Source organism: Phyllobates terribilis, unplaced genomic scaffold (assembly GCF_046119375.1).
Source record: "Phyllobates terribilis strain yellow unplaced genomic scaffold, ASM4611937v1 Scaffold_11__3_contigs__length_659146591, whole genome shotgun sequence".
Taxonomy (NCBI): domain Eukaryota; kingdom Metazoa; phylum Chordata; class Amphibia; order Anura; family Dendrobatidae; genus Phyllobates; species Phyllobates terribilis.
In genome coordinates this window covers 617,114,500-617,126,846 of record NW_027362771.1, presented here as the reverse complement: position 1 = coordinate 617,126,846, position 12,347 = coordinate 617,114,500, and the positions used below count along the sequence as shown (strand labels likewise).

At 47.9% G+C, this 12,347-nt stretch overlaps 1 protein-coding gene across 1 annotated transcript; it reads left to right on the top strand.

The window, feature by feature from the left end:
- The first annotated feature begins 225 nt into the window (after positions 1-225).
- LOC141167138 (dnaJ homolog subfamily C member 3-like) lies at positions 226-10,864 on the top strand. Its single transcript, XM_073654523.1, has 13 exons — positions 226-374; positions 467-566; positions 1,308-1,418; positions 2,473-2,597; positions 2,748-2,822; positions 3,311-3,454; positions 3,534-3,715; positions 4,162-4,281; positions 4,413-4,518; positions 4,619-4,739; positions 5,954-6,086; positions 6,163-6,311; positions 10,390-10,864. Exons 2-13 carry the CDS (start codon positions 485-487, stop codon positions 10,527-10,529), a joined length of 1,488 nt encoding a protein of 495 aa, XP_073510624.1. The 5' UTR covers positions 226-374; positions 467-484; the 3' UTR covers positions 10,530-10,864.
- The last annotated feature ends 1,483 nt before the right edge of the window (positions 10,865-12,347 follow it).

The following is a 12,347-nucleotide window of genomic DNA, read 5'->3' as shown; positions in this document are numbered from 1 at the left end:
AGAATCCAGCAGGTGGCAAAGATACTAAGCCATGCGAAGCGTCAACATCCAATAAGAACGAGGAAAGGTGGAGTCCTAAATTCCGATCCACCAATCACAGGGCGCTGCTAATCATCACCAAGGATACACGAGAAGTGAAAGTGGGAAAAAAGAAAAGAAGGTGTGGCAATGACGTCATGCTGTTTTAAGCTTTTAGCCAATTAGCGTCCCCCACGCTATCTCAGGCTGGCCGCTGATTGGCCAGGGCTGACGCTCCCGGATGCGGCTCCTGGAGTGGTTGTCAGATGCGGGTGTGTGACAGCCGGAAGCGGAAGTGCTGCAGTGTCTGTGTGCAGGGGATGTGCCGCGCTGAGGGCTGACAGGCTGAGCTGCAGGTAGAGTGCGCAGCCGGTGACTGCTCGGGTCTCCTCCGGAGCGGCGCTCCGCAGCCCGGGTCCTGCAGCCGGTGACTTGTGTGTCCCCGCAGGTGCAGCAGAGCGCGGCCATGGAGAGAGCGCGGCGCGGTGTGAGCGGGGTCCTGTCCTCCCTGTCCCTCCTCTGCGTCTTCCTGGACCTGCAGCTGGACGGTGAGTTCTGTGCTGACCCCCGACCCCATGACAACTCTTCCTGAGCTGTCACAGGACCGCGTGTGACAATGATTTCCAGGTCCCTACTACACGGCTGAGGTACCTGAAGAGTTGTCATAGGGACCTGAGATACACGGATGCCCCCCGGGGTCAGACATGATGCATGATGGCAGCGCCCCCCCCCCTGGCTGTAGCGGTGGTGCCCCCCCCTGGCTGTAGCGGTGGTGCCCCCCCCTGGCTGTAGCGGTGGTGCCCCCCCCTGGCTGTAGCGGTGGTGCCCCCCCCTGGCTGTAGCGGTGGTGCCCCCCCCTGGCTGTAGCGGTGGTGCCCCCCCCTGGCTGTAGCGGTGGTGCCCCCCCCTGGCTGTAGCGGTGGTGCCCCCCCCCCCCTGGCTGTAGCGGTGGTGCCCCCCGCCTCCCCCACTGGCTGTAGCGGTGGTGTCCCCCCCCCCTGGCTGTAGCGGTGGTGCCCCCCCCCCCCCTGGCTGTAGCGGTGGTGCCCCCCCCCCTGGCTGTAGCGGTGGTGCCCCCCCCCCTCCCCCACTGGCTGTAGCGGTGGTGCCCCCCCCCCCCCTGGCTGTAGCGGTGGTGTCCCCCCCCCCTGGCTGTAGCGGTGGTGCCCCCCCCCCCCCCTGGCTGTAGCGGTGGTGCCCCCCCCCCTGGCTGTAGCGGTGATGCCCCCGGGGTCGGTCTGGGCTTTCAGCGCCCCCGGTGGTCACGCCGTGTCCTCTTATCCCTGCAGGGTCTCTGGCTGCCGGGCAGGCGGAGGTGGAGAGTCATCTGGAGACGGGCCGGAAGCTCTTGGCTGCGGGACAACTGGCTGAGGCGCTGTCCCATTACCACGCGGCTGTGGGTGAGTGCACGGGGCGTGTGTATATATGCACAGGGTGTGACCAGGACAGAGGTGCTGCAGGGCAGGGACTGCACACCAGGGGGCAGCACATCTGGCACTGACTGACAGGGCAGGCAATGGTGCAGAGCTCGGCTCCCTGCAGGCGAGAGGTCAGTACTGACACCGGGAATAATATACTGCAGGGGCAATCACTCCTAGCATCCTCAGCACTGGGAAATGATGGGAGAGCAGCCTAGTACTGTGAGCATTGTACTAAGACTACAGTCACACCCAGAGCTGCAGTCACATTTATGCTGCTTTCATGTTTCATACTTGAGTCACATCACAAGCTGCATTCACCATAAATTCTGCTGTTACATCATGTTTTATCCTCCAGTCACCTCCACAGCTGCACTCACTATTCTACTGTTATCTTATGTCCTATCCTCCAGTCACATCCAGAGCTGTCCATCCCTTTTGTGCCATGATGCCGTACAGTCGAGGACGCTGAGTGTCTGACGTTTAACAGGAGACCAGTAAAGCTGTGATTGCAGCTCAGGCTGTGACTGGAGTATGTGATGTCAGGGGGTGAGGGAAGAGCCCACCTCGGCGACTAGTTGTCCCTCCTCCGGGGTCCATCCGATCTCCTGGACGGCCCACTGCCGTCCTCCTCGGCGACCTGTTGTCTGTCCTCTGGGGGGCCGCTGCCCTCCTAGGCAACCCGCTGGCCATCCTCTGGGGGGGCCACTGTCCGTCCTCCTAGGCAACCCTTTGTCCGTCCTATGGTGGCCCGCTGTCCTCCTAGGCAACCCGTTGTCCGTCCTATGGTGGCCCGCTGTCCTCCTAGGCGACCCGTTGTCCGTCCTATGGTGGCCCGCTGTCCTCCTAGGCGACCCGTTGTCCGTCCTATGGTGGCCCGCTGTCCTCCTAGGCGACCCGTTGTCTGTCCTATGGTGGCCCGCTGTCCTCCTAGGCGACCCATTGTCCCTCCGGGGGTTGGCCGTCCCCCTCGGCGACCCCGCTGGCCGTCCCCCTCGGCGACCCGTTGTCCCATGATTACATTTTTCTGTTCCAGATGGAGACCCGAAAAACTACCTGACCTATTACAAGCGTGCCACGGTTTACCTGGCCATGGGGAAGTTTAAGCTGGCACTGCCGGATCTCAGCAAAGCCATTGAGCTGAAGCCGGACTTCCTGGCCGTAAGTGTCTTATCGCTTCCGGGGTCCGATTCCCCATAGTCAGGTGTTAGTCCTCCAGGGCTGCAGAACCTCGCCCTGCCTCTAGGAGCGCTGCCAAGACGGCGACTATGATTGTGACTTGGTGTCTGATCCCTCGTTGTTATCCTGCAGGCCAGACTCCAGCGAGGGAACATCCTCCTGAAGCAGGGGGACACGCATGAGGCCAAAGAAGACTTCCAGACCGTGGTGAGTGCGCCCTCCTGTGTTCAAGCAGGTGCATTGTGGGAGACGTGGTGTTATCCTGGTGCACCTACTGCATCTCCTACAGAACAATGCAGTGCGCTCTGTGCAGCAGCATTGAGACTCGTATCGCTCCTAGAGCTGCAGTCACAATTCTACTCTAATTCTGCTGTGTAAGCCAGGCCTTATACACCATTTACATTCAGAGCTGCGGTCACAATTCTGCTGTACTTCTTCTACTCCGTTCACATCTAGAGCTGCAGTCATGTGTTGTATTCCTGTGCATGAGATGACTGCACCGTGCCTCGGGTACCCACAGTGCACCATTCATGAGCCTGCTGTAGACGGATGCTGTCTGATTTCAGCTCTTGCAGCTGATGACGGATGCTGTCTGATTTCAGCTCTTGCAGCTTTGGCTGTGGCTGGATTCTATGGTGGCAGAAATGTCCCGGACCACCCTGTTAGACTGACGCCATATTGCTTTTTCCCGGTAGCTGGCGAGCAGCCCCTCCAATGAAGAAGCAAAGAGTCAGCTGGAGCGAGCCCAAGAGGTGGAGATCCTCAGGGACGCGGCCTGGGGGACTTATAACGAGAAGAATTATGTGGGGGCCGTCAGCTGGCTGGACAAGGTGGTGGAGGTAACGCATCTGTGGGGTCCACACATCTGAGTCGGGGGTCCTCCATGTCTGTTACTGGTAACGGTCCTTGGTCTTCCAGTATTGCCCCTGGGATCCCAGTATGCGGGAGCTGCGCTCCGAGTGTTACCTGCACAATGGTGAGGTGATGAAGGCCGTCCAGGACCTGAAGCCCACCACCAAGCTCCGAAACGACAACCGGGCCGCCTACCTGAAGCTCAGCACGCTCTACTTCATCATGGGCGACCACGAGGAGAGCCTGAGGTGGGGGGAAGGGGATGATGTGTCGTGGTGTTACGTCATCACTGTGGGGTGATGTCACCTCTCCACAGGTGTGATGTCAGAGAACGGGGTCCTCAGTGCCCCCTACTGGAGGTACGACTTCTAGAAAGTTACTATCGACCCTTTTCTAGAGATTTAGGATATAAAGCGAAACCAGAATCTTCTCCACGCGGAGACGGCCTCCATTTATAGACGACTGTCTCGGGGTGAGGGGATGTGACTGAGGCCTTTGTGACTCCTTCACAACATGGGATGCTCTTGACTGAGCGTTGATCGTACTGTTAACCCTTTACATGCCGACGTTAATATCAGTCAGCGTTAAAAAAATATATATATATATATTCGCACTCTTGACGCCCCGGTATTGTCCTAGAGGGGGATGTTGGGCGCCGCTTGCCGCCGTCTCACTGTGTGCTCGTCCTCTGCAGTCACGTCCGCGAGTGTCTGAAGCTGGACCAAGACGATAAGGATTGTCACACCCACTACAAGCATGTGAAGAAGCTGTCCCGACAGCTGGAGGCCGCCGAGGAGATGGTCCGCGACCAGAGGTGGGTGTCACCGCCTCCCGGTGACAGGGATTAATGGTGTCGCTGACCTCCTGTCGCCACCTTCCCCCCCACCACCGTGTACTGGGACTCTGCGCAGTTGTTATATAATCAGGGTAGACATTCGCCTGCAGATATGAAGCCGCCGTCGAGAAGTTCGAAGCTGCGATGAAGACGGAGCAGGAAGTAGAAATTTATCGTAAAAGAGCGAAGGAGCGGATCTGCCACTGCCTATCCAAGGTGCGGCTGCCTTGTGTCCTACAGAGGAGACACACTCCATGATCCACCTCCTCAAACCGGCCATGAGAAGATCTAACTCTGTCTTATCCTTCTACCCCAGAGTCAGCACACAGAGGCGGCCATCAAGGTGTGCACAGAAGCTCTGCAACGAGACCCCCACAATTCTCAGGTGCTGAAGGACCGGGCAGAAGTCTACATCCTGAATGAGGAGTACGAGAAAGGTCCGTCCAGGCCTGCGGTGGTCACAGGAGAGGACATCCTCAGCTTCTCTTCTTAATTCTTCCCTCTCTCATTTCCGCTTTCCTCTGTCTCCTTCACCCATCTCCCTCTTTCTCTGTTACTCTTTTTATTTGTCCTTTCTTTTTTTTTCATAATTTTTTAGACCTTGTTCTCTTGATCACGTCCTTCCTTCCTTGGTCTGTTTTCTCCCACTGTCTCTTTCATGTCTCTTACCTTCCTCACTTACTCTTTTATTCTCGTTTCCTTTCTTGTTCTCTCTATCGCCCCTTTCTTTTTGAGGCTCCTTCTCTAATCCCCTTCCTCTTGTATTCTTCTCTCGTTCTGTTTCTTACTTTCACTTAGTCCTTCATCTTCCTGCCTCATTCACTTCTTTCCTCTATTTCTCTGCTCTGTGTCTTGTGTTCTCTGCCCTCTCATCTCCTCACTTTATCACTCTCTCGCTGAGACTCTGCTGTCTCCTCTCTTGAATCCTACCTTTTCTAGTTCTTTGACATCCAATTTTTTTTTTGTTTGCGCCTCTCTCTATCTCTCTCTCTCTCTCTCTCTCTCTACTCTACTCTCTCTCTACTCTACTCTCTCTCTACTCTACTCTCTCTCTACTCTACTCTCTCTCTACTCTACTCTCTCTCTACTCTACTCTCTCTCTACTCTACTCTCTCTCTACTCTACTCTCTCTCTACTCTACTCTCTCTCTACTCTACTCTCTCTCTACTCTACTCTCTCTCTACTCTACTCTCTCTCTACTCTACTCTCTCTCTACTCTACTCTCTCTCTACTCTACTCTCTCTCTACTCTACTCTCTCTCTACTCTACTCTCTCTCTACTCTACTCTCTCTCTACTCTACTCTCTCTCTACTCTACTCTCTCTCTACTCTACTCTCTCTCTACTCTACTCTCTCTCTACTCTACTCTCTCTCTACTCTACTCTCTCTCTACTCTACTCTCTCTCTACTCTACTCTCTCTCTACTCTACTCTCTCTCTACTCTACTCTCTCTCTACTCTCTCTCTACTCTACTCTCTCTCTACTCTACTCTCTCTCTACTCTACTCTCTCTCTACTCTACTCTCTCTCTCTACTACTCTCTCTCCTCTTCCTCCGGGCCTTCCTCCGTCTCTCGGCCTGCACTATGATGTCCATATTCTTCCCAGCCTTCCTCTGCCCTGTTGGTCACCCGCTCTCCTTCTGTTTCCGCAGCGGTGGAAGATTTTCAGCAAGCGAAAGAACTGGATGGAGAAAATGAAGAGATAAATCAGGGTCTGGAGAGGGCGCAGAAGCTGCTGAAGCAGTCCCGGAAGCGAGATTACTACAAAATCTTAGGTGTCAAGAGGTAAATGATGAATGCCATAAAGAGTGACGCTAACATCACAGGGAGGTAGAGTGACAGTATGGCCGCTTCCTCACAGAAACGCCAACAAACAGGAAGTCATCAAAGCCTACAGGAAGCTGGCGCAGCAATGGCACCCGGACAACTTCCAGTCAGAAGAGGACAAGAAAGAAGCCGAGAAGAAATTCATTGATATTGCAGCTGCCAAAGAAGTGTTAACAGACCCGGGTAAGTGATAGGAGCAGTATTATATATATTTCCATGTACAAGAATATAACTAATATACAGTGGGTACGAAAAGTCTTCAGACCCCTTTACATTTTTCACTCTTTGTTTCATTGCAGCCATTTGGTAAATTCTAAAAAGTTCATTTTCTTCTCGTTAAAGTCCACTCTGCACCCCATCTTCACTGGAAAAAGACAGAAATGTAGAAATTTTTGCAAATTTATTAAAAAAGAAAAACTGAAATATCACATGGTCATAAGTATTCAGACCCTTTGCTCAGACACTCATATTTAAGTCACACGCTGTCCATTTCCTTGTGATCCTCCTTGAGATGGTTCTACTCCTTCATTGGAGTCCAGCTGTGTTTAATTAAACTGATAGATGTGTGCATTTCCAAATCAAGTCCTGTCTATATAAGACCTCACCGCTCACAGCGCATGTCAGACCAAATGAGAATCATGAGCTCAAAGGAACTGTTCAAGGAGCTCAGAGACAGGATTGTGGCAAGGCACAGATGTGGCAAAGGTTACAAAAGAATTTCTGCATTACTAAAGGCTCCTAAAAGCACAGTGGCCTCCATAATCCTTAAATGGAAGAAGTTTCGGACCACCAGAAGTCTTCCTAGACCTGGCCGTCCAATTAAACTGAGCAGTCATGGGAGAAGAGCCTTGGTGAGAGAGGTAAAGAAGAACCCCAAGATCACTGTGGCTGAGCTCCAGAGATGCAGTAGGGAGATGGGAGAAAGTTCCACAAAGTCAACTATCACTGCAGACCTCCACCAGTCGGGCCTTTATAGCAGAGTGGCCCGACGGAAGCCTCTCCTCAGTGCAAGACATATGAAAGCCCACATAGAGCTCGCTCAAAAACACATGGAGGACTCCCAGACTATGAGAAATAAGATTCTCTAGTCTGATGAAACGAAGATAGGACTTTTTGGTGATAATTCTAAGCAGTATGTGTGGAGAAAACCAGGCACTGCTCATCCCCTGCCCAATACAATCCCAACAGTGAAACATGGTGGTGGCAGCATCATGCTATGGGGGTGTTTTTCAGCTGCAGGGACAGGACGACTGGTTTCAATTGAAGGGAACTTGAATGTGGCCAAGTACAAAGATATCCTGGATGAAAACCTCTTCCAGAGTGCTCTGGACCTCAGACTTGGCCGAAGGTTCACCCTCCAACAAGACAATGACCCTAAGCACACAGCTAAAATAACAAAGGAGTGGCTTCAGAGCAACTCTGTGACCATTCTTGACTGGTCCAGCCAGAGCCCTGACCTAAACCCAATGGAGCATCTCTGGAGAGACCTGAAAATGGCTGTCCACCAACGTTCACCATCCAACCTGACGGAACTGGAGAGGATCTGCAAGGAAGAATGGCAGAGGATCCCCAAATCCAGGGGTAAAAAACTTGCATCATTCCCAAGACGAATCATGGCTGTACTAGCTCAAAAGGGGGCTTCTACTCAATACTGAGCAAGGGGTCTGAAGACTTATGACCATGTGATATTTCACTTTTTCTTTTTTAATAAATTTATAACATTTCTACAATTCAGTCCAGATGGGGTGCAGAGTGGACTTCAATGAGAAAAAAATTTACTTTTTAGAATTTACCAAATGGCTGCAATGAAACAAAGAGTGAAAAATGTAAAGGGGTCTGAATACTTTCCGTACCCACTGTAATTCTACCCCCTATGTACAAGAATATAACTACTATAATACTGCCCCCTATGTGCAAGAATATAACTACTATAATACTGCCCCCTATGTGCAAGAATATAACTACTATAATACTGCCCCCTATGTGCAAGAATATAACTACTATAATACTGCCCCCTATGTGCAAGAATATAACTACTATAATACTGCCCCTATGTACAAGAATATAACTACTATAATACTGCCTCCTATGTACAAGAATATAACTACTATAATACTGCCCCTATGTACAAGAATATAACTACTATAATACTGCCCCCTATGTACAAGAATATAACTACTATAATACTGCCCCCTATGTGCAAGAATATAACTACTATAATACTGCCCCCTATGTACAAGAATATAACTACTATAATACTGCCCCTATGTACAGGAATATAACTACTATAATACTGCTCCTATGTACAAGAATATAACTACTATAATACTGCCCCCTATGTACAAGAATATAACTACTATAATACTGCCCCCTATGTGCAAGAATATAACTACTATAATACTGCCCCCTATGTACAAGAATATAACTACTATAATACTGCCCCTATGTACAGGAATATAACTACTATAATACTGCTCCTATGTACAAGAATATAACTACTATAATACTGCCCCCTATGTACAAGAATATAACTACTATAATACTGCCCTCTATGTACAAGAATATAACTACTATAATACTGCCCCTATGTACAAGAATATAACTACTATAATACTGCCCCTATGTACAAGAATATAACTACTATAATACTGACACCTATGTACAAGAATATAACTACTATAATACTGCTCCTATGTACAGGAATATAACTACTATAATACTGCTCCTATGTACAGGAATATAACTACTATAATACTGCCCCCTATGTACAAGAATATAACTACTATAATACTGCCCTCTATGTACAAGAATATAACTACTATAATACTGCTCCTATGTACAAGAATATAACTACTATAATACTGCCCTCTATGTACAAGAATATAACTACTATAATACTGCCCTCTATGTACAAGAATATAACTACTATAATACTGCTCCTATGTACAAGAATATAACTACTATAATACTGCTCCTATGTACAAGAATAGAACTACTATAATACTGCCCCTATGTACAAGAATAGAACTACTATAATACTGCCTCCTATGTACAAGAATAGAACTACTATAATACTGCCCCTATGTACAAGAATATAACTACTATAATACTGCCCCTATGTACAAGAATATAACTACTATAATACTGCCTCCTATGTACAAGAATATAACTACTATAATACTGCTCCTATGTACAAGAATAGAACTACTATAATACTGCCCCTATGTACAAGAATAGAACTACTATATACTGCCCCTATGTACAAGAATATAACTACTATAATACTGCCCCTATGTACAAGAATATAACTACTATAATACTGCCCCTATGTACAAGAATATAACTACTATAATACTGCCTCCTATGTACAAGAATATAACTACTATAATACTGCTCCTATGTACAAGAATATAACTACTATATACTGCCCCTATGTACAAGAATATAACTACTATAATACTGCCTCCTATGTACAAGAATATAACTACTATAATACTGCTCCTATGTACAAGAATATAACTACTATATACTGCCCCTATGTACAAGAATAGAACTACTATAATACTGCCCCTATGTACAAGAATAGAACTACTATAATACTGCCTCCTATGTACAAGAATATAACTACTATAATACTGCTCCTATGTACAAGAATATAACTACTATAATACTGCCCTCTATGTACAAGAATATAACTACTATAATACTGCCCCCTATGTACAAGAATATAACTACTATAATACTGCCCCCTATGTACAAGAATATAACTACTATAATACTGCCCCCTATGTACAAGAATATAACTACTATAATACTGCCCCCTATGTACAAGAATATAACTACTATAATACTGCTCCTATGTACAAGAATATAACTACTATAATACTGCCCCCTATGTACAAGAATATAACTACTATAATACTGCCCTCTATGTACAAGAATATAACTACTATAATACTGCTCCTATGTACAAGAATATAACTACTATAATACTGCCCTCTATGTACAAGAATATAACTACTATAATACTGCCCCCTATGTACAAGAATATAACTACTATAATACTGCCCCCTATGTACAAGAATATAACTACTATAATACTGCCCCCTATGTACAAGAGTATAACTACTATAATACTGCCCCCTATGTACAAGAATATAACTACTATAATACTGCCCCCTATGTACAAGAATATAACTACTATAATACTGCTCCTATGTACAAGAATATAACCTTATGTAACCACTATTCAATTTTTCAGAAATGCGTCAGAAGGTCGACGCTGGAGAAGATCCACTAGATCCTGAAAATCAGCAGGGCTCCGGACACCACCAACAGTGGCCTTTTGAGTTTAACCCCTTCAGTTCAGGAAACTTTCACTTCAAATTTAACTTTAACTGAGTCTCCCGGGCCCTTGTAGTGGCCGATCAGAGACCAGAGGACACTCCATAGGTGGCTGTTCTGTAAGGACCTCGTTCCTCTTACTGCTGTGGGGGGGGAGGGGTGTCTATACCTCCATACTTGATCATGGTCCGTTCTTGGCTCCTTTTTGTGGCGGGTTTATTCCTGGAACATTCAGCACGTCAGCCGTTCATGGACAGGATTCACCCTCTACGTAGGAAGGAGAGAGCCACACACATCCTCTGGAAATTGGAGATTTAGAGGATATAAAAAAAACTCTGGGTTTGGGTCGGGGGTTCAGATGTATATTAAAATATCTATGATTTTAATAGGAATGTCCTACTGGGCTTCTGCTTCCCTTCATTTATTCTCAGCAGCACAGAAGACTGACGAGGAACGTAATATAGTAGTAGTATTTATTGTTAACCTGGGGGCGGCGCTCTTGGAAGTATGAAGTCTAGCACCGGGGCTGGGGGTGGAAGCAGTCTCCTGTACGCTAGGATGTTGATTCCCTGTGAGGAAAGAGACGCTGGCGTGGGGAGCTTCTCGGTCTATGGATGGATGACCGGTATCTGGTTATTTCCAAGATGAGCACTCGCAAAATGAGGGGACACTGACCCAAAGCTGAGCTTCAGGGGGTATCTTCTGATGAGCAAGCACTCACGGGAGGTGACCTGATGCTGAACATCAGAGATCACTTCCCGGAGTGGGCACAGCATGGTTTGGCGCGGGCGCTCAAAAGCTGCATATGGAGGGTTGAAGACGCTCTTCTGGAGCAGGCGTTCCAGTACCTTCTCTCACCATTCCACATTGATGGCATGGAGGACATCAGCCAACCCAGGGATCCTGCAGAAGAATCAGTCTCCCCAAGCATGGTAGTTCCTGCTCTGGATTATGGATTGAGTTACAAGCTATAGTCTAATACTGTTCTGTCTTTAAAATTTAATCTAGGACAGCAAAAACAAAAAAAAAAAAAATAAGGATTGTGCCCCATGCAAGAGTCAACTGTTGGTGGCATCTGATAAGAGGTTATGTTAGCAGTGTATCAAGAAGATCCCTGTCCTTAATGGAAAATTCGAGGTTCAATATTAAACCAAAATTAAAAATCCTTGATCCACCCATGACGGCACAGCGAGAGAGAGAGAGAGGATCTGTCTTTCAAGGACAGGACACCTATAGGATAAAAAAAAGACTGTGCCTCTCCCTCGCATCAGTTGGTTTCCTGGCCTTGACGGGGCAACTTGTTAGCAGGATCGGAAGTTTCAATCGAGCAGATTTGTAAGGCGGCATCCTGGTCGTCTCCTTCCACTTTCTATAAGCATTATAGGTTGGATATGATTTCCTCTTCCGACCTCACCTTTTGGGAGAAGGGTCCTGCAGACTTTGGTCCCTCTCTGAATTCTTATTTCTCTGTAATTCTCTTGTGGTGCTGTCGTGGGTGATCGAAAAAGATGTAGTTCCTTACCAGTATCTGGATTCTTCGAATCCCATGACAGCACCCTTACATTCTTTCCCAACTTATAAGTTCACACTTTTTAATGTTAAGATACGAGGTGTTGGTGTTTTTTGAATTGTTGTAGTAACCACCGGAGATCCTCTCGTGCTCCGTCATCCAACTGATGCGAGGGATGAGGTACCTCCCTTTTATAGCCTGTAGGTTTCCAGTCCTTGAAGTGCAGATCCTCTCTCTAGTGTTGTCACGAGTTCCTAAAAATCCCGTTACTTATCGGTAACTAAGTCTTTTGATTAAAGGATTCGGGTGGAAAGAACTCCATGATATTTCTTCAGGGAAACGGGACGTCATGCTAGACTCTAGCT

Bases quoted from the DNA above. Each gene is read 5' to 3' on its own strand.
- LOC141167138 (XM_073654523.1), top strand. From the start codon at position 485: ATGGAGAGAGCGCGGCGCGGTGTGAGCGGGGTCCTGTCCTCCCTGTCC. The intron at 1,419-2,472 runs GTGAGTGCACGG...TTTCTGTTCCAG, and splicing joins CCATTACCACGCGGCTGTGG to ATGGAGACCCGAAAAACTAC. The intron at 6,312-10,389 runs GTAAGTGATAGG...TCAATTTTTCAG, and splicing joins AGAAGTGTTAACAGACCCGG to AAATGCGTCAGAAGGTCGAC.